Here is a 20,524-nt window from a genome sequence, read left to right on the forward strand (position 1 = left end):
GATGGCGGCCATCTTGAATTTGGCATGAAACTGAGGGTTTTTCTCCCCTTTATAAACATGGTTCCAGTGGTCAGATTTCGGTGGACTTTTTCGTGTTATCTAATATACTACTAATAAACATGTTTCAAGTGAAAAAGCTTTGTTAACATTTTTTTCCAACCTGAGTCATTCATTGACTAAACTAAAGACATGGCCAGTGACTGAGATGATGAGGGAACCGGAGCATCCAGTGGTGAAAGAGGTAGCATCATTCCACAGCAAACACTGGGCAACTTCATTTACACTCCATAGCCTACTTATCTACCTCACACAGGCAGGCCTATAACTTTACCGTTAACAAAGGAAGTGTTAAATCACTATATGAGAACATTAGAAAAAAAAATATTATTGGAGAATAAAACTTCAGTGATAAAAGCTCCACATCACATGTTCAGGAAGGATTAAAACTCAGGACACTGTGAGCTCGGAATGAACCACTGTCACTGACACTGTGAGATCTGCCTGGAGATGGAGGAGTCCCATAAGGAAAAAAACTTGGAAAAAAAAAAAAAAAAAAGAATTTACCACTGTCTTTATAGTAAATCTTTATATGAGGTTAATATGTGTCATGTGTGGTTTACTCCTGAAAGTGTACCCCTTTAGCATTTTTCTCATACAACTATATTATGAAAAACTAGTAAAGATAAAGTGAGCATTTTGCATGACATTTACAGGTAATGTGCATGATAAACTACATTTTCTTTGTATGTTCCATGTAATGTTTGTATTCTTTAATTATATGTTGCAGTTAAAAAAACAAAACAAAGTCTGAGTCAGAATGGGGATTTGAACCCAGGTTTCACATGTGACAGTCCAGTGATTTACCTGTTACACTACCCAGCTGTTAGTAGTGGTGAGAACTATAGCAGATGTTGAGGACAGTTACAAGTACTCTGGTATCCCAGAAGTAAATGGCAACCTTGAAGAGGCAACAAGGAAAGGGGCTACAGGATTTTGCAGAGTAAAAATCTTTTTACAGCCTGATATAATTATTAGGAATTACCTGATATCAGTGGAAGAGTGTATGTCTTGTTTTTCAAGGTTGTAATGCAGTATTTGTATTACTGTGTTTACCCCCATGCTGCCCAACACACACACACACACACACACGCACGCACACCCACACACACCCACACTGTGATAATTTTCTTTCTCACTCTCATACACACACAACACAGCAATCGAGTTTAAGGAAGCAAACATCATTCACTTGTTTTTCTATGATTCTGTGGTAAAAATGACCTTTGTCCAACACTTGAAAGGATAATGTATGTGGGATTAGTGTCATATACAGCCCTTGTATGTTACAAAGTTATATATGTTTCATGCTGCACATATTTACCAAAGATCTTGTAACTGTTTTCAGTGTCATATACAAATCTTTTAGGATTCAGATAAAACATGTTAAAATGGTGTATGATTTATCTATACCTTTTCCATATGGGGTAGGCCAACATTTCTCCTGACCAGTAATTAATTTTTAAAGTAAGTCGGGGGTGGAGTGGTGGGCACAGGTGAACATGGGGGAGACTTCACGTGGTTGTCTGAAGAATCTCCTTGAACCCATTTCAAGGGTTTGGAGAGTGAAGATGATGGGCTGAAAATGAATGAAACATTTTCCATTCAAACCGAGTGTCAGTAAAAAACAAGCCTGAGCCTCCTCTCTCTTTGTTTGTCTTGAGTGTGTGAGCTGCAGGATGTGAGAGCGGCCACAGGTCTGTCGGGACATGCCCCCCCCCCACACACACACACTTTAAAATTCCATCCATCATCTTTGTCAAAGCTCATTTTGAAGGTTGCACTTACAGAGTGACCTGTAAATGAGCAGGGCACTCCAAAACATCACTCACACTCGTGTCAGGACTAAACCAGGATTAAACCAGGACTAAACCAGGATTAAACCAGGACTAAACCAGGACTAAACTAGGACTAAAGCAGGACTAAACTAGGACTTAAACCAGGATTAAATCAGGAATGAACCAGGATTTAACCAGGTTTAAAGCAGTATAAATCAGGATTAAACCACAATTAAAACAAGAAAAAATAAGATTCATCAAGAGCATATGGACTATAATATAAAAGTATTCCCTGGACCAAACCAGACCTTTCTGGGACTAAACCAGAATTATAACTGCGGTTCTATGAGTCCAGGATAACTGCCTGAGGGTGTCTTGTTGAAAGTAGGAATGAAATATAACCCAGCTCATATTTTACCTGGGACTAAACCAGGACTAACCCAGCGCCATCGGTACTAATGAGTGACAGCAGTTTTAGAGGTGGTACAGCAAATGCAGCATTTAAATTATTCTGTTCCTTGAAGTTCCAAGGTTTATCTCCAAACCTCTTGGAGCCTTGTTTGCATGTTCTACCTGTGTCTAGGTGGGTTTCCAGACCAGACACAGTTCTGTACATATCCCACGGTTGCTGCTGCTGTCCCCCTGCACTGCCCGACAGTTCACCTTGGTCTTCCTTGATTCTTCAGATGTCAATCATGTCTATTAAGAGCAGCGAGCCAATAGAAACAGGCCACTTCTCCCTCCATGGATGAGGCCCTGAAGCAAGTTTTATGAAATGTTACTGGTTAAGTAACATCCTCCTCCTTCACACAGACCAGAGCCCAGCTCCACTTGACCACCCTCTCACCCTTTTTGGATTGGGCTTCCCTAGTTTAATGCCAAACTGCCTTTTTGAGTGTGTATTCTCCAGAGCTCAGAATGCTTGTGTCCACCACATGATGTCATCCAGTGGTCTGGGAGGTCAATTTCTTCAGGCTTTTTCTCATCATTTCAGAGCTCAGTAGATTTTTAGGACTGATCTTGTATGTTGTATGCTTATATCCCCCCATGTATATTATACGTAACTCCCTCTTGTTCATGCTGCCATATTTATTTGTATATATTCACTACAATCTGCGCTGTAATGTACTGTATATTGTCAATATTGTCTATACTCCACATTCCGTATATATCACACTTGCTGCTCCTTGCACTTCTGATTAGATGCTAAATCACATTTCTTAACCTTGCATTTATACATGTGTAATGACAATAAAACACATCTAATCTAATCTAAAACCACAGTCAGCTCTCAATTTGCAGGTTTAATTGCATTTGAGTAGTTCATTATGTAATTTGATCTAATTTCATATTCTATTTCCAATCTAAAAACAGATTAAATAGTGTCATCATTTTAAAATAAAGTAATCTCCCACATCCCTGGCTCTGTGCCTGGGCCAGTCTCAAATCAAAAGACGTCTCAAAGGCTCAAAAATACAGTGGCACGTCACGCTAAAATTATTCAAGACTGGCACATTTTACCTAGGACTACCATAGGACTTTTGCCTTGTGGATAATGCAAGTTTTACACTGCTTAGAGGCAATAAAGTTTCTGCTGAAGTACTACTTTTGGCACCCAAGCCTGTGGACAGTAAGAACATATGTTTTTCTTGGGATGTCCAACCAATACCAACACTCAAAATATAAGAAATGCCAATTTTAAGCAGCTTTTTTTGTATTTACCTAAACAAAAGACAGTGTATGTCTCTCTTTACTGTTGGCAGGGGTCTGATTGGTTAAAAATAGGGACACCTGAGACATTTCTTTTATGAAACTGGGACAAATCACTGGTTTTAAATAAACTTGCTGGGACACGTTCAAAACTCAAAACTGGCACCGTCCTGGGTAAATAGGGATATTCGGTCACCCTATATTTGCGTATTCTGAAGCATGAATATTGTATTGTGAATAAAAATGTAAATGTATCAGACATCCTAGTGTACCTCTGCTGCCCTCTGCTGGACGCTCACCGAACAAACAAACATCGATCAAACGTTTGCAATTTCTCTCTTTACTCACCATAATACAAAATCAAACACTCGGTGGGCATATTATCTTAATTATTTATTATCTTTGTTTTAATGACTTTACAAATATGATACTTCTGCAATTCCACTTGAACTGTGCAACACAATGGCATGGACAGCCGAACACGGGGGGCTGTGACCGTGAGGCCGCGGCGCTCCCGGGAGTCACAGCGCCCCCTGCCGTTCGCGCCGGGCTTTAGTGTCTTTGGATGAGGCCGCTGGACCGAGTCTGGGCGGGCCTGCGCGCTTGTCTCCATAGAAATGGGTGAATGCGCCATGGTTTCTCAAAACACCGTAACAGAGGAGAACAATGGCATGCAAGACTCGCATCCACACCCACAATTTTATTTTAAATAGAACTCTTCTTTTAGTAGATAAAAAATTTTGGACAAGCAACGAGCCCTCACAAACACTCAGCCAAGCCTCGAAAAACATAAATGGCATTGTACCTTTGCACCCCAGTTCAACACAACTCATTCAACACGATAGCTGGCTTCTTTTCATATGCAGTAAGTCCCACCGGAGGACCCAATACATTTCACATTTAGAATATCTGCTCTACACCTTTGACTACAAATGTATGTGCTTTCTTAAATTTTATATTTTGGGGGAAAAATAACCATAAGTACATAGTTCCGAGCTACCCCACTCTGGCCAATTTATTGCAAATGAAGTGATCACCTCCAAACAGCAAAATATTCACACTTCAATATGGCACAAGCGTTGTAGAAATGAGCAAAAATGCTTAAATGTGGGTGAAAGATTAAAAAATAATAAACAAACCACACCATATTTAAAAAAAATATTAAGACATTAACCATCAGAGCAAAAAATAAAACGCATTTCCCATTTAAACATGCAGTCTGACACATCTGGACCTTGCAGGTGTTCAGTACTGGATCCAGGTTAGCTTTGTCAGACTACTCCTTCATTGGTTCACTGTATTTGACCTTTTTACACCATCGCGACACAAAACAACATTCAACTGCTTACAAGGATTCAGAGAAATGGACCCGCGCTTATCCAAGATCTCGTGTGCTTATGTTGGAGGCTCTCACGGAGGTACCCATCCAAGATTTGTCTTTTATGCCTCCTCCTCGTCATTACATGTCTGATAGAGGCGTTGTGTGTATAAAGTCTGTAGAATGGAGTGTTATGGAAAAGATCTACAACAAGGCAATGTCCTCCAGCCCTTTTTTAGAGTTGCTGCTTTTTAAAAATCACCACCCGCACCGCTCTCAGCTGCCCCAACCTGCTCACTGCTCAATATCACCTCCAGAAATAAATACAGTTTAAAACGAGGACTGGTTGAAATTATAAAGTAAAATCTGCGGTAGTGGCTGTAACTTGAACACAAAAGTACGAGAACTCACATTATTCAGATCGACGAAAAATAAAAGAGAGTTGTTTTGTAGTGGTGGTCTGCGATGGGGATTGGGTCTTAAAGTAGGGAGTGCTGTTCAGTCGGCGTAGTAGTGCATGATGGACTCCACATAGTTGCCGGGGAACAGGCCCGTGGTGCCGTTCATGACGCCCTCGTACCACCCGTCGTCGTTCTTCTTGATGACGTAGATGATGGCGCCCTCCTGGAATGACAGCTCATCCTCTTTGTCGCGCGTGTAGTCATAGATGGCCACCACTAAGGAGGAGAAACGCATACAGTGTCTAGCAAGTGATCTGTTTCTTTACTTTTTATTTACATTTATTTTATTGGAATTTACAAAGTCACTGTATTTGATTTTTATCATCATAAAAACTTCAAAAACAAACCTACTTCATTTTAAATGGTTTGCAGTGGTCCAAAGTTATTCTTCACCTACCTTGAGCATTCTCAGCATCATATTTATTCAGGAGTTTAAAAGCACTTTACAAAACTCAGCATCATTTTGATGTAATCATAAAGGTAAAAACAACTTACAGGCTAACATGCACTTCCTGATTATTGGACAATGAAATGCTTCCTAATTAGATGTACACAGAGGCCTAATTTTGACCTCTAGCTGGTTATACAATATATCTGTAGTGGGCCAAAATGAATTTCGCTCAAATGCATGGGGAATAAAATCAAGTAAAGGGCCTTTTGTTGGTGTCAAAGGTTATACATTTTCTGAAAACTGGAATGGCTTATACAACAATTGTTCAGCAAATAATAAAAATATAATTATATGGAATAAATGAAGCTGTTTACTTATAAAAAATAACTTGGCAGTTATCATGTTCTGAAACATCAACAGTCTCAAAAATTCCAGGAAAATATTTTGATGTTGATGAGAAGAGGGAAAACATAAAATTAAATTTGATAATTCAATATATTTTATAGTGTCACTCAAGCACTTTTGATTCTCTCAGTCGGTTTCTTATAAAATAACACAATTATCTGAAAAATACTGAAGTTCTCATCATTTTATTTTGGGGAATTTTAAACACATTACTATTGTATAATAGTTGTATAATATAATATATACATAATACTATTGTAGCTGTGAGGAGTCCTGCTCTGTGTGTGCTGTGGGGGACAAACCTTTCTCCATATAGCTCCTGGGGGCCCAGGGCGGGTCCTCCTCAGCATAGGGGTCACTGTACTCCACCACAGCAGACTCGTCTTCGTCCTCATCATCCTCGTAGTCTTCTGGGGGGGGAGGGGGCGGAGTGGGCTCCTCGAACACTGGCTCGTCTGAGGGCGGGGGCGGAGGGGGCACGTCTGAGACTGTTGCCAGGGAAACGGCAAAAGTTAGAAGTGGTTTTAACTAGTAAAAGAGGCAATTTGGGGTTTAAACTTCTGTTACTACAACTACTGAGGTTGAAACTCTTGCAAAAAGTGAAACTAGGGAGTAGATTTGAATGATTTTAAGGTCCAAGCCAATCTTAAATTACCTTCAGCAAGTAGCAACAAAGTGCTGAACTACATACTTCAATAATTAGTTGTGCTCCTTTTTGACGTTTCAGCATGAGTCATTCAACACTGTTACCTGCACCAGACAGACATCTTCCATACGTACAAATGCAGTGTGCAGTATTTGCAGTCTAAATATTGCATAATTTAAGAAGTAGCCAAGAATAAAAATGTCTCCAACAGACTGTAAGAAGTGTTGTGTCACTGTTAACATGACTTTTTCATTTTTCACTCATGCACCACTTACTGGTCTCCTGCACCCTGGCCACAAAGCCCATCAGAGGCAGCTGTGGAGTGATCTGCATGGAGGGAGGAGGGGGCGCCATAGGGCCTGGCAGCCGGAGAAATGGCAGAGAGAGAGGTTAGAACAAGAGCATAGCCAGCACAGCTCATCTGCAAAGGGCAGCGATGTCGGAACATTTTCTTAAGCAAATATTTCAATTTCAAAAATTAATTTAGAATTCATTCATTTGCCCTTTACAGATGACATGTATCTACAAAGAAAGCAATAAGCTACAGAGGGTTCAATGATCATGTGATGCAGGTTTGTCATGTAAGCCCTTCTTATATATAAGAAAATAGACATATATAAAAATACTTTGGCAAACTAGGAACTCATTTCATTGTTTTATAGCATTTCTCTTAAAGGAACTCCATGTAGCCTGCACTCTTGCGGTTTTTAAAAGGCATTACAATCACAACTGAACTGGAGTTTCCAGGCCTTAACCTGCATATAGAGGACACATGTAGGGTTGTCGCTATAACCGCAAAAATTAATCACAGCAGTACTAAGAGACCCACCACGATCACCGCACGTGACCTAACCCAGAGTCCTGCATGGGTCCCTGCCCGGACCCCACATTCCACCCGTTACTGCCCATGCCCGTGATAACCCAGGACTAACCCAGGACTAACCCAGGACTAACCCAGGACTAACCCAGGACTAACCCAGGACTAACCCAGGACTAACCCAGGATTAAGGTGCACCCATGTAGACCATCGTGTAACCACAAGCAAAAGGACTGGCGGAGAGCTCCGCACCACACAGAGTTAAGTGCGGCCGTTGTCCGATTGCACTTTGCGGACACCCTGCTCCACAGACTAAGGGTTCTCTCTCTCTTAAGTCCACGGGTACCTGACCTGGTGCAGGACACTGACCCGATCTGCCACAGTGAGAGCTGGAGGGATGCAGCGGCACTTGCTCCAAAGCCACTTACTTCTCCCACACTACACATACTATATCTGCACGACAACCGAGGTACATGTGCATATATACTGCATATACTGGCTGCAGGTACTGGGGTTTATGTATTGACAATTCAGAACTGAGAGAGTCCTTTTAGGTTTATATCAGCTGGATTGTAACATTGAAACTGGCAACCCAAATGGGACATATGCGAGGCTCACTCTACTTTCTGACTGGATAATCATCTTGAGAACCAAAACACAGATTATAACAAATAGTTTGGCCATCATGTCCAATATTTTTGTAATTACAAATACATTATGACATTTTATGGAATCAAAATCATCCAGTTCCTTTAATATTAATTAGAAACAGAATATCAAAAGGGGACCAAGAAAAGATTAGGCTGGCATTAAATTTGTCCTTTGTAGATAATAGAAATGGAGTATTAATTGAATGTAATGTTTTGTTTTTTTATGTGAAGAGAGTGTACAATTTTTCTCTAAAGCCAAGAAGACCAGACTTGCCAAGAGAAGGAAAAGTTCTATATGCCCAGCCCCTCCCATGTGCTGGCCCATCCATGTACCTTGGTTCTGGGCGAAGTGTGGTCCCCCGTTGAGCTGGTTCTGGCTGTGGACCATGTTGTTGGGTTGCCCGGTGACAGAGGAGGGCCGGCGGTATGGGAGGGAGCCACCCACAGGGGTGTTCTGGGGCTGCTGCTGGGTTGGCCGGTTCATGCTGTAGAACTGAGCACCTGCAAGAACCAAAAACGTCAAAACACGGCAACGCTAAAACGCTATGGAATTACCAAATGAGTACAGTGGCGAAAAAGCTTCACATATGGCGCTATAATGGCAGCTGGGGACAACAGCTCAAAGGCCCTACGCATTACCCACGTTAACTCCATTACCTGCATACAGTTTTAATATGTCAGAAATAAGTATGTAACAATATTGCCACTTCTGCAAGTATAATCTCACAATATAGAGATTCTCACTATAATTTTAGATGCAGAATTAAAAGGTTTGTAACTTTGTGGGGAGGCCACATTGGCTGCAGGATTCCATGGAAATAGAAAGCAACACTTTGCAACATTCTCCATGTTCTTAACTCCATAAATGAGTTTTGTGCCATACTGATGAATATTATAGCATTATAACATTTCCATGGAAACAAGCAGGAGGAAGCCCTCCTCCAGGCTAAACAAGAGTCAGGTTTGTTAAGATACAAGCCTGCTCACAGTAAGGACACATGCTTTTCAGAGCAATAAATACAACCAAAATTGAAAAAACAACAACATGCTTTCATTTTTGTTAATTTTTTTAGAAAAAAATTTAGGTTATTTCAATGTTGTACATGTTGTTACATACCCACTGAAACCCTAAAAAATGACCCAAAGCAAAGACACGTACACAAAAAATGATGTGAATGGTCATGCAGAAAAGATTATCAGAGCGACACAGTTACAGTAAAGAGCGATGAGCGCAGCAGGGGGCGGGCTGGCAGAGGATGAATGAGCACTGATTGGTGGAGAGGCGGGGATCACATGACTGGTCTGAAGCCGGCAGGCGACTGACTGTGCACACTCACCTGGTGCGGGGTTGCCATAAGCGGAGGGGCCCGTGTTGTCGGGGAGCTGGGGAGGGGGTGGGGGGACAGGCGGGATCTCTAAGGGGGCAGTGTTGGGGGCCTTGGGAGGGCCATCCAGGGCGGGGTTGGGGGGCCCAGGGGCAGAGTTGGGGGCAGGTTTGGGTGGGTTGGTGGGGGCTGTGGCTGAACCATAGAGTTTGGTGGTAAAAGGTAAGTGGGAAACAACAAGAGTGTAGAGTGAGTTTTACACATTCACACAAACAACATTGGCCAGATATGGGTAGAAATCAAATAAAAGTTCAATTTAAGAGACAGGTCGGTTGTTTTGAATGAGTAGAATTGGTGCATTATCCCACGCTTTGATGTGTTTCTGATTAACTATTTAAACCTTTAGAGTTTTAAGTAGTATGTTCAAATATGATTTCCTTTTACTACTGCTCGGTCTTACCAATTCTTCACTTCTACTTGATAATATAATTTTGAACTGTATATTTTCTTAATTTTTTAATATTTTAAATTGGCCTTTGCTTCTGAGACTGTTCAGGACGTGGGCTGCAAGATTAATAAAACAAAACTGCAATTTGAATGGACGCAATAAATTGGTAAAGCTGCAATTTCTGAAGTACTATAATTTTCTAAAGGCCACTACACATTACAGGATTTTTCTAAGAGCACACACTGCAGACACGAGGAGAATCGTATGAGATTTTACATCTCGAATTGCAAAGATTGCAGCTGGATATGGCTGTGTGCCACAGGCTAAAGCTGTGAGCGCGATAATGTCAGCTGTTTCCTGTCTACAGTAAAACCACTTGCTTTGAGACTCTTAAGTGCTTAAAAGATCAGAGCAGTTTTGTTTCAGATACAAGTCAAAACTCTTATCATTTGTGAAATTATACATGATTTTTAAAGCATAAAAGATTGGTGATAAAGTCCACAAGAAGTAGAGTCACTATGGCTAATCTGCAGGTTCAGCTTGATCCATGCACTGTGTGGATGTAAACAGATACACGTGAGGAAAGACTCTTGTCTTCTTAATTCAAACTTCAAACTGGACTAATAATGTTTTGTGGACTGGGTGTCATTTTCAGAGGACAATTTCTATGGATAATGTGGATGAGACGCTGCAGTTTAAATTTACAACTTTTTGAGAGGTGAGTAATAATTATAGTTATTTACTGAGCTTGTATCTTGCGTCTCTGTGTCCATCACTCCGTCTGCTCCTGACGCATTGTTATATTGGCTGTTGTTGTAGTGTCACGGATGTTTGGTGATTATGATTGGACAGAGCAGCCCAGAGCCACACAAACACACACACAGCGGCTTCAAAATCGCATACGAAGACAATGTCGAGTCACCCCTCCCTGAACTTGGGGAGAAGGAAGTCGCAGCCTAAATCTGGCAAACTCTCCTGTAGTGTGTGGTGGATTGAAGGGATAGTTTGGGTTTTTTGACATAAATCTCTATGGCATCCCCGTGAGCAGTGTCATGCATCCACACTGATTTACCCCCAAAAGCGTCCGGTGAGTCGAGATACTGGCCATTTTTGGTGCTGACAAAAATAGTCTGGCAAGTTGGCTGGGGACATTAAAATAAAGTGTTTCTCTTCTCAAAACAATATGTGTTCAAAAGAGTGATACATTTGCATCACAAAACCATCTCCCACAAAAAAGTCAGACCTCATAATCGCTTGGCACTATTTTCTTTCCGTTCGTATCACTGCGCGCTGCCGCCAGGTGACAGCCACGCCTGGTTCACTTTGTTTACTGCTCAGAATGTTAGCGACAACATGTCTGATTACGACACCGACAATAAAGACATTGCCTTTACCACAAAGCCAAGGGGAGATCTTTATGAACCCGAATATACTGATGCCGAAATTCACCAGATGGAGTTAGAACGGGCAGAGAGAGAGAGAAGAGAGACAGAGAAGTGGTACAAGTTGAAGCTGGAGCCACAGATAGATTCGTGAGAGACAGAGTGAGTGACAATCACCATCACGTTATTTAGAAACTCGTATACAGCGAACATAGAGCCTACACTGTGACTGGAAGCATGGACTACGAATAGAAACATGGAATCATCCACACGTCCACATAGCTGCTGCCAATAGTGTAAGCGACATTTACAATAGTAATAACAGTCGACTTATAAAGTTATGTTTTGTAGAAGCTTCACTGGTAACAGTGAAGTGACACTGAGTTACTAGTTGAGTCTTGAGCCTGTCTGCTTGTAAATATAGCGGCAACTCTTTGTTCTTACCTGGGGTGCAAGTACAGCAGTGCTCTTCAAAACAGATTTCTTCCTCTGTCCTGGATATGAAGGAACATAATCTCGCTGAATTGCGCACTGCACACACAAAGCTTTTTTATCTTTGGTTTCCAGATTGAAGCCCAAGGCAAGAAGCCAAAGTTTCCTCAGCGCAAAGTCTGTGACAGGAAAACGGTGAAATGTGTGTAGAGATTCAGCCAGATTTTTGTTGTTAGAGCCTGGATAATCAAGAGTTCGCACAATTTTGTCGATATATTCTTATGTATCTTATACAAGCTTATATACTGATGGCTCTAGCTCTCATGTTAGCTCTCTAGTGTCGCGGCGATCTGCGCCTGTAAACACTGCTGAACAACTGAAGAAAGTGATGGATCCATGCGCAGCTGTCACCTGTTGGCAGCGTGCAGTGATACAAACGGAGAGAAAATAGTGCCAAGCAATTATGAGGTCTGACTTTTTTGAGGACGATGGTTTTAGGATGCAAATGTATCACTCTTTTGAACACATATTGTTTTGAGAAGAAAAATGCTTTATTTTAATGTCCCCAGCCAACTTGCCGAACTACTTTCATCAGCACCGAAAACGGCCAGTATCTCGGCTACCGGATGCTTTTGGGGGTAAGTCAGTGTGGATACACGACACTGCTCACGAGGATGCCATACAGATTCATGTCAAAAAACCCAAACTATCCCTTTAAACAAACAAAATATTCTTCTTATATTGCATAAAAATGGCTAACCCTGTACTTTAGTTCTGTATTAACATGTTCCTGCTTCAAATCTTTTGAAATATGATTCTTGTATTGTTGTTTGTCAGTTTATATTTCAATCTTTTTGTTATTTCTTCTGGACGTGTTTGAAATGTAAATTTTGATCAGAATCTTATTATTAAAAGATATACTGCAAATCTAAGCCCAATAGCAATTCTTCTCAGAAAATCTGATATTTTCCCAAATCATGCAGTCTTATCCAGGGTATTTCCAGTGGGTGGGCTGACTGTTTGTTCTCACTTTTACCGTCTAACACAGGGTGCATAAGCAGACATAAGCGGGATGGTTACCTGGGTAGACTCCAGGCGGGGCGGGGGTGGGCACGGCAATGGGGACCCCCACACTGCCACTGCCGCTGTTTTCTCGGCTGCTGCTGCGGCTGCTGCTGGGGTGGCTGCCCCCACTGCTGCCACTGCTGGAGACACAGATGTGAGGAGGAGGAACACCACAGGGACAGAACAACTCAAGAGCAACAGTCTAGAGAGTTGATCAACATTTGCCTACAGGCCACTTGGAGAAGGAACCCGCCTGCTAATACTGGCACTTTGTCATTATTCACAGTGAGGAATGGTTTTGAGCGAACCATCTCTCCAAGTGATACACTAGCAGTACTAACTAACAAATCATTTGAAGATATTTATAATTTGAGTCAATAAGAACTTGGAATTTAGTTTACAAAATAAGAAAATTCAGAACATTCTTTTACAAAATAGTTTGATATTTCACAGGGGCACTGCCAATACTAACAGAGGGCAATGTAGGATTTACTGAAGGACCCAGCACTTTCAAGAGGAAATATTATGGAGATGTTGAAAACAGGAAGATTGTTTTGGGAAGATTCATATTGTTCTATTAAATACGTCATTCACCACTCAGACTGCTGTAAATAATGAAGGTTAGCTGCTGTCAGTTTCAGTACAGCATTGGGAAAAGCAGTGATGTTTGAGACCGGGCAGAAGCTACAGACACAGAACAGGCACGATGAGAGGAGACGACATGAGGACATGTTACAGCAGACACACATGGAGATGAAGCAGGGCACGCACAGGCCCACATTAGAGCTATTTGAGCACAGAACAGGTATTAGAATGTGGTCCCCCTCTAAATGCATTGTCCCAGGTGGTCACTACACCGTCTGAGGCCCTGTTGATTTTACTACTAACTAGAGTTTTACTCTCAGTGAACTAGAGTATGTAAAAAACCAAAGTCATTTTTCAGGTGGTTAGGTGATTTAAAGATGTTGTCAAATAAGTTTATAGAACTCTTCTTGATTTCTCACAGTTACGGTTTGCCTGAAAAAGAGGTTGTACTAGAGGTTATTAACTTGTTGTCCCTTGCAATGTGCTGGAGTGAGAACCTCTGTGTACTGTGTTAGGAAGTACAGGGACAGAGTGCTGGGTCCAGGAGTACCAGTCAGAAAGCTGCAGAGAAACAGAAGCTAGCAGAAGAGGGGGGTCTGAGAGCAGAGACCATGCTGGGGGTACCTGTACGTGCGGTTCCTCTGATTAACAGATGCAGTGCGGGCAGGGCTCTGCAGGGGAGGCGCCATGTTGCGTGTCGGACTTGACACGTAGTCGTTAGGTACGACAGGAGGACGCACCGGCTCGAGCGTCCTATAGGGGGAGTGGCGCCTGTGAGAGGGTCAGGGCATCCACAGAGTGTGTGGGGGGAGGGTGGATAAACAAACGCAAACTTAAAAAAACAATGGGGTACAACATGTGGCATACACAGGATTCTCTGGGTTACAGTTACCAGGAGGTGAAGAGGGCAGAGTCAGTGGTAGGTTAAAAGCAAGAGGTTAAAAGTAAGATATTCAAAGGGCTGGGTGACAGAATGAGAGGTTCTAGAGGGAGAGGTTCACAGGGGCGGGGTTAAATAGTGAGAGGTTCTAGAGTTAGAAGCTCAGAGGAGTAAGGTTAAAGAGTGAGGTCCAGGGGATGGGATTAAAGAGAGTGGTTCAGAGGAGCAGGGTTAAAAAGTGAGAGATCCAGAAGGCAGAGTTGAAAGAATGAGAGCCTTTGAGGGGGCGGGTTAGTGTAAGAGGCAGAGAGAGCCCTATGGACCTGATGTCTTCTATTCAGCTAATGGACCACAGCATCCCAGTTAAGACACATTTGTTCATTTACTGGTTACTTGAAGTGCCTTCATAAGAAAAGAAGAATCCCAGGCCAACTGTTCTGAGCATGTGTGAGTTTAAAACACAGCGGGGCTTACCCAGCTCTGACAGATGGAATGACCAAGACAGTTAAAAGCAGCCAGGTGACAGTGGACTCACTTAACAAATTATTATTAAAAGCAACAATTATTCAAAAACACAAGGGTAAGACTGACTGAGGGCACATGGATGGATGTCCGCTCGTAGCCCGAGGCTGCGGCAGGAAGCTATGGAGGACAGAGTTGCAGCATGCATGATGAGGCTGCAATTGGACAGACACTTAGCACACCTCATCAACACTGTACACTCACAGAAGCATGTGGCCACAGACTGTTATCACCTTACACGCTGCACTTATTGTTAATATACACACCTAGAGCTTCCTTAACTACAACTACAGACAATGGCTAATGCACCAGAACCAATCTAAACATTGTGCTGGCCACTGTTCTCTTTGAAGGCCAATATGCATGTTGGAGGAATTGAAACCACTTGAAGTTTACTAAATACTACAACAAAACTCATATAGATGAACCGTCTGAGCTGTGATGTTGTGCGTGTTACATACCCAAGCGTGCCCTTCCCAGTGAGAGGGGGGCTCGGGGGCTTCTGTGTCGGGGGGTTGGTGCGAGGCATTCCTCCAGCTTTCATGTTCTGAGCGCTGGCCTGTGGTGGAGAACAACAAACAGTCAACAGGACCTGGGATTCTTTTTGACGGCACCAAGTATAATTTTAAGCTAAAAAGACATGTTCCTGTAACACCACAAGTCTCTCAGAAGACCTCAGCAGGAGATGAAAAAGGTAATGTAACCCACTATAGCCACTAGAGGGAGTTATTATGCAGTATTTGCATTATCTACAGTATCTTAACTGAGAATGAGTGCCCCTTTACAATTGAGAATTTCAGAAAAAACGAATGAAAGAAAATCATACAAAAACTCAGATTACACTTCACAGTCTTACCTTGAACCTCTGCAACCACTACAGGTGAGTAAACACACAGAATTAGCCAAGCAGCACAAGAGAGAGAAGACAGAGGTTAGTGGTACAGGTGGACACATGTAGAGCAGAAGAACTGGAAATAGCTGCTCCATAATTAAGACTGTATGCCATGAAACTAGTCATGGCAAGTCAGGCTTATTTAATTAATCTGATAAGACCTAAGAAAAATTTAGTCAAATCTTTGTTTAGGATAAAAGACTGTCATTACATTGTATAAGATTCAACAAAATAAGGAAAAGCGCAGCGCACCTTGACCCCGTGGCCCATGTCGTCCAGAAGGCTGTAGTCGATGGGCTTGCGGATGTACCTCACAGGCCTCTCGGGGTTGGCGGGGGCGATGATTTTGTGGGTGCGGGATGTGTTCTTGTTGGTGGTGAGGATGCCAATCTCTCTCCGTGCAACCTTCTCCTTATGGATGTCCACCGTCTGAGAAACACACAAGCGTCAATATGAGAATCATATTGCAGATCATGTGAACTACAGAAACTATTTGGTAAATGGATGGAAACAAGTATCCATCCATCCACTTTCTTCCTCTTATCCGGGGCCGGGTCACGGGGAGCAGTCTAAGCAGGGACTCCCAGACTTCCTTCACCCCAGATATGTCCTCTAGCTCCTCCGGGGGAACCCCAAGACGTTCCCAGGCAAGCCCAGAGACATAGTCTCTCCAGTGTGTCCTGGGTCTTCCCCGGCGCCTCCTCCCGGTGGGACATGCCCTAGGGAGGTGCCCAGGAGGCATCCGGAAAAATCCAACTGGCTCCTCTCAATGTGGAGGAGCAGCGGCTCTACTCCGAGCTCCTCCCGTGTGACTGAGCTCCTCACCCTATCTCTAAGGGCCCAGCCACCCTGCGGAGGAAACTAATTTGTGCTGCTTGTATCGGCGATCATCTTTTTGGTCATTACCCAGAGCTCATGACCATAGGTGAGGGGCCTTTCGGCTCAGCTCCCTTTTCACCACAACGGTCCGATACAGTGACCGCATCACTGCTGCAACGATATGCCTGTCAATCTCATGCTCCATCCTCCCCTCACTTGTGAACAAGACCCTAAAATACTTGAACTCCACTTGAGGCAGGGACTCTCCACCCACCCGGAGAGGGCAAGCCACCTTTTTCCGGTCGAGAACCATGGCCTTGGACTTGGAAGAGCAACAAGTATTTTCAATACATTTTCAATATTTTCAAACACCTCATTATGATATGCTATGTGCTCAAATCACATTCCAAAAGGTAATTGTGGTTTGCATGTTCCCTACCCCCACGACCAGAGGTGACAGTGTGAGCAGTCAGACCTGGGAGATGTGGTTGATTGAGGACTCCATGCGGCGCAGCTGGGAGGCCTGTATATCCAGCATCTGCAGCACATTGTTGGCCAGAGTGTTGATCAGGTAGGCCACACTGGCCAGGGACTGGGTGGTGTAGTTCTTGGTCTCCTCCAGAGCCCGCTGCTTGTCCGGTGACTGCACAAACATATGAAGAGAAGGAACCAAATCAGAGGCAGATACAGGGAGACTTAGACTTAGACAAACTTTATTGATCCACAAAGGAAATTATTTGGACACAGTACCTCACACATTACAATATAATACAATAACAAAGAGTAATAAAAATATAAATGGTAATAATAAATTCTTGCAAAAAAAAAAAAAAAAACGGCAAGAGAAAGGAGTCAAATAAGACATAATTATGTAAATAAAACAAGTAATAAAATATAAAATCTCAGTTATATACAAGAAGTCATAGGAAGATAGTGGAACAATGATATGATTATTGACAGGACAGGACAATAGACGTGTGACAAAACAATCTGGAGTCCTACAACTAAACGCAGTAGTAGTTTGTTTATTTTTCATTCGTTTTGAGCTTTCAATCAAAAGTTCAAAAATATGGCACTGGGTCACATCCATACTTAAATGCAGTGGTGATTAAATAAGGCAAACTCAAATTATAGAGTGAAAATGAGTAATCAGTGCAATGTTCTCCCAGGATGACTTCAAACAAGTTGGGGAAGTAGGGCATATGACCTGCAGAGCAACATTTCTAACACATTTCAAATCCCCACACACACACCCAGCAGCATACTGGTTCATAAAAGTCATTATTTTACAAATATAACAGATATAGTGTGGGTTTAGCAGCATTCAAACTGAAGCAACCCCTGGTCACTAAAAAGGGATACTGTCATCATGTTCTTACTATCCCACGACAAGTAAACCATCACACTATTCACACATTCACACGAAATGAAGGCTGTAGGGCATTTAATCAAAGCTACTATACGGTGACCGCCTACACTGGCCTTAGTAGTCAGTATCTGACCCGTTCACACTGGACAGGCTGAATGCTTTGACCCGGTGTGTTCTCCACAGCCGTGTCCAGCGCTGGTGGGCATCGTCGGGCAGAGCAGAGCACCGCGGCTCCATCACCATAAATCAGAGCGACACCGCTGCGGCACACGGGACACACGGCCGCAGAACGAGCGCTGTGCCCCGGCTGCAGACCTACGCGGTGCTCGCTGCCTTGGATCATGTCTCATGTTTTCAGTCCAAGGCTGCAGCCATGTACAGAGACATTAGCACCAGCGACCATCCGTGTGACCCAGCTGCGGACGAGTGACAACATCAGCCGCCCCACCACAGCGCAGCGCCCGGCCTCACCCACACCACACACAGATATAAAGCCTGATCGCAGCCATCTGAAGTGTTTATATGTTTAGCACTGGTGGCTAACAGCAGCAGAGAGCAGGCTGCAGCAGCGTTAGCATTAGCCACAATTAGCTCCTGAATGCTGTCACCGGAGATCGGACCGCACTAACGCCGCCGCAGGTCCCGTTTGTCGGCCCTACCTGGACATAATTACTCTCGCAGTACTCCGCGACCCTTTCCAAGTTGGTGAAGCTGTCCAGCAGAGCGCTCCGTCCCGCTGGAATCTCCTCTTCCAGAAGCATTTGTAGCTCCGCCATTTTCACATCTTTAGCGAACTACAGGCTTTCCACGGCGCCTTCCTCCGCTAGTGTGCGGTACTGCAACTGTCTCCACAGTTCACACACCACAATCAGTGTAGCCCATAGACAGTGTTGTGTAAGTTCACTCTTTTCATGAACTAGTTCAAAGTTCAGTTCACACTTGTTCAAAATGAATAGTTCACGTTCATAGTTCACAATTTTAATTTTGAACTAGTTCAAAGTTCAGTTCATTTTATATTTAGGTGAGATCTGTAAATGAAAGGCTGCATTTATTTTAGACTAAACCAGGTCTAAATCAGGACTGAACCAGGTCTAAACCAGAACTGAACCAGGACTAAACCAGGTCTAAACCAGGAATAAACCAAGACTAAACCAGGACTGAACCAAAATTGAACCAGATCTAAACCAAGACTAAACCAGGACTGAACCAGAATTGAACCAGGTCTAAACCAGGACTGAACCAGGACTAAACCAGGTCTAAACCAGGACTAAACCAGAACTAAACCAGGTCTAAACCAGAACTGAACCAGGACTAAACCAGGACTAAACCAAGACTAAACCAGGACCAAACCAGGACTAATCCTGGACTAGAACTTGGAATCTAGGACCGCCCCTGAGAGAACCCCGAGTGCGATCGGGCGTCAGCTGCGTTTAGTTCGGTGGAGCGCGGACTTCTGCGTCGGTCCTTTCGCTCAGGATCACGGTCTACGCGGGCGCACCTCCGGCGTTTCACCGCTGCTGATATCGCGGTGATTTTAGCAAATTTGTATGAAGATAAACGAAAAACCCACCATTTCAATCCAGGTTAAAAAAGCATTGTGATGCGCGTTACTGACATATGTACCAAGTAAAATAATACGTGCGCGGAGCAGCACGTCCTGTGCGTGTAGATTTCAGAAAATAGGATCCATCCTATTTTTTGACGCTCTACACGAGTGTAGGCGCGTATCCCCGTCAAAATCCACAGAGAGCATGGATCTATTGTTGTATTTGTGCATTTACCATCAGCACTAGAGGTAAGATCTTAAGACCGAGCCCAAGCCCGACCCGACCCGGTCTAAAATGTCAATCATTACTTCGGGTCGGGCTCGGGCTTCAAATAAATATATGTTTATAAAATGTATGCTAAAACGATGTGTGGATACTAAACTAAGGAATACTTGTTATAAAATAAATAATATGGATAAAACAGAGAAGTAATGTAATGTAATTGCTATTTAACTACTAAACAGGATCCGCAGAGCCAGAGCTCTACGCACGTGAACGCCCCCTCTTTATTTAATAACCTTCCCCTCCGCAAGTCTGCATCTATTTTGACCTGGTATCCCCAATATGGAGGAGCAAGAAGTTAAACTAAAGGCAGGAGAACTGAAAAGACAAACACGCACCGGTAAGAGTGAGGTGTGGAAAAGCTTCAAATTGATTGTTGAAAATGCTACAGAAACTTGCGTTGGCTTCGCTGAATGTCGTCAATGTGGCGCTTTGCTTTCATAAGAGAGCAAAAAGACTGGCACCTCGACGCTGAGCACTGCTCCTCACAAATAAAATATGACATTTCGGGTTTGCTTCGGGCTCGGGCCTGCAAATCAAGTTAATAGGTCGGGCTCGGGCCGGGTCGGGTCGGGCTGGATTTTTTAGGCCCGATCTCACCTCTAATCAGCACATTGTGCTCCCTGGGCAGTTGTGTATCATGTGAAAGAGCCCAGATCCACATAGACTGTTAATTAGTGCTTTGAAATTCAATTTTGAAATCCTTGCGTTTGCCGTGGTCAGCCTGTACAGAAGGTAAATAC

General features: G+C 43.2%; 1 protein-coding gene across 7 annotated transcripts; it reads right to left on the reverse strand.

Moving 5' to 3' along the window:
• Window positions 1-3,923: 3,923 nt before the first annotated feature.
• LOC110175580 (abl interactor 2) lies at window positions 3,924-18,786 on the reverse strand. 7 transcript variants are annotated; one of them, XM_055163563.1, is made up of 11 exons: window positions 18,612-18,786; window positions 17,059-17,226; window positions 16,017-16,193; window positions 15,334-15,431; window positions 14,095-14,241; window positions 12,901-13,022; window positions 9,571-9,753; window positions 8,567-8,734; window positions 7,042-7,125; window positions 6,423-6,608; window positions 3,924-5,540 (listed from the first exon to the last, which is right to left on the reverse strand). In XM_055163563.1, exons 1-11 carry the CDS (start codon window positions 18,726-18,728, stop codon window positions 5,362-5,364), a joined length of 1,629 nt encoding a protein of 542 aa, XP_055019538.1. In that variant the 5' UTR covers window positions 18,729-18,786; the 3' UTR covers window positions 3,924-5,361. The 7 variants fall into 7 exon arrangements, with proteins under 7 accessions (XP_055019538.1, XP_055019528.1, XP_055019551.1 ...); XM_055163553.1 differs by having other exon boundaries at window positions 12,901-13,025; XM_055163576.1 differs by lacking the exon at window positions 14,095-14,241 and having other exon boundaries at window positions 12,901-13,025.
• Between the last annotated feature and the right edge of the window lie 1,738 nt (window positions 18,787-20,524).

The sequence above is a fragment of the Boleophthalmus pectinirostris genome, unplaced genomic scaffold (genome assembly GCF_026225935.1).
Source record: "Boleophthalmus pectinirostris isolate CB_2022bp ecotype Guang Dong unplaced genomic scaffold, ASM2622593v1 HiC_scaffold_11, whole genome shotgun sequence".
In the NCBI taxonomy this organism is placed as follows: domain Eukaryota; kingdom Metazoa; phylum Chordata; class Actinopteri; order Gobiiformes; family Gobiidae; genus Boleophthalmus; species Boleophthalmus pectinirostris.